A 1,335-nucleotide genomic window follows, 5' to 3' on the forward strand; every position below is an offset into this window, starting at 1 on the left:
CGTCACACCTCCCCCCTGGCAGATCCCGACATCGTAACAAACACTATTCTTTATTAACCTCGACAATGTTCTAGGTTCGCTCGCGGAGTTGGATCTCGCCGTTACGTAGCCGCTTGACGATGATGGTGCGGCCGGCGGTGTGGTGGCGGTAGCGTTGCCCTGGACGGATGCGGTGCCAGGGTACGTCTCGCAGGAGGCCGTTGAACCCGTCTCCGTTGTCGCCGGTGAAATATCCGTAGCCCGGAGGTGGTCCTGCCGTTGGGCTCGTCACGGGTACCGGCTCTGGTGTCGCAGCGGGTGTCGGCGGAGGCGTCGGGAGTTCTGGCGTCGCCGCTACGGTCGCTGTTCTGGCTGGCTCGGTGGTGGCCATTGGTTCGTCCTCCAGGTCGGACAGCGAACCGAATAGGGCGTCGAGTTCCGAGGCGAGGGCGGCTGTTGTCTGGGCGGCCGCTTGGTATAGTTGCTCCTGCCTGGAAACGGTCGTCCTGGCCCGTATGACTGCGGGTGCCTGTCCGCGTTGCTCGACGCTCACCGAGGCGCGGGCCGTCCGTGGTCTCGCTTCGACGGGTGGCACGTAGCGTGGAGCCTGCGGCGTCAGTCCCGGTATTGGCGGGTGTCCCGGAGCTCTCCTCCTGGGAGCCATCTTCTCTAGCCGTGCGCGTAGCTTGCCCATGCTGTAGCTTTCTTTTTGGTGTTCGGTGCGAGCGCTCCCTTATATACCCGGCTCTGTTTGTTTTTGTGTGCCGTTATACACCCTTGAGATCCTTCACGTGTGCTGTCCCCACCAGTCGGTTGTTGTGATCCCGTAGTCGGTATATGACCGGTGAGATTGCGCGGTCTACGGTATACGGTCCGGAGTATTTTGGTGCTAATTTGCCCGCGAAGTGTTCGCCTGCTTTCGACAGCGGGTGTTCTCGGCGCATGACCTGATCTCCGGGAGTGGGGCGCCATTCCCGCCGGCGGAGGTTGAAGTAATGTTCCTGGCGGTATGTGGCGTCCCTTTGTCGTGCGGTGGCGGTCGCGGCTTCCTCTGTCATCCTGTCGAGTTGTTGGACGCGTCTCGTGGTGTCCGTTTCGTTAGTGTCGTCTGCTAGTGGTGGCTGGCATTGTGCGTGCATCGTTCCCGGGGCAGTGAGCTCGCGTCCGTAGGTCAGTCTGGCCGGGGTGAACCCGGTGCTTTCCTGTACTGCGGTGTTCATTGCGAAGACCAGTTCCGGGAGTTTCTGGTCCCATCGTCGGTGGTCCCTCTCTATACTTTGGGCGATCATTGTTTTTAGCGTCCGGTTTGCACGTTCCACCGGGTTGCATTGTGGCGAGTACGGTGGTGTCTTTCGG

General features: G+C 61.0%; 1 protein-coding gene across 1 annotated transcript; it reads right to left on the reverse strand.

Annotated features, from left to right (window-relative positions):
- Window positions 1-70: 70 nt before the first annotated feature.
- Window positions 71-673, reverse strand: LOC105555717 (zinc finger protein ZIC 5-like). The gene has a single exon (XM_012002759.1). The coding sequence runs from the start codon at window positions 671-673 to the stop codon at window positions 71-73; it is 603 nt and encodes a 200-aa protein (XP_011858149.1).
- Between the last annotated feature and the right edge of the window lie 662 nt (window positions 674-1,335).

This window comes from Vollenhovia emeryi, unplaced genomic scaffold (genome assembly GCF_000949405.1).
Source record: "Vollenhovia emeryi isolate VEMERY1.0 unplaced genomic scaffold, V.emery_V1.0 DF949453.1, whole genome shotgun sequence".
Taxonomy (NCBI): Eukaryota; Metazoa; Arthropoda; class Insecta; order Hymenoptera; family Formicidae; genus Vollenhovia; species Vollenhovia emeryi.

Coding starts and splice junctions, on each gene's coding strand:
- LOC105555717 (XM_012002759.1), bottom strand. CDS start 673: ATGGGCAAGCTACGCGCACGGCTAGAGAAGATGGCTCCCAGGAGGAGA.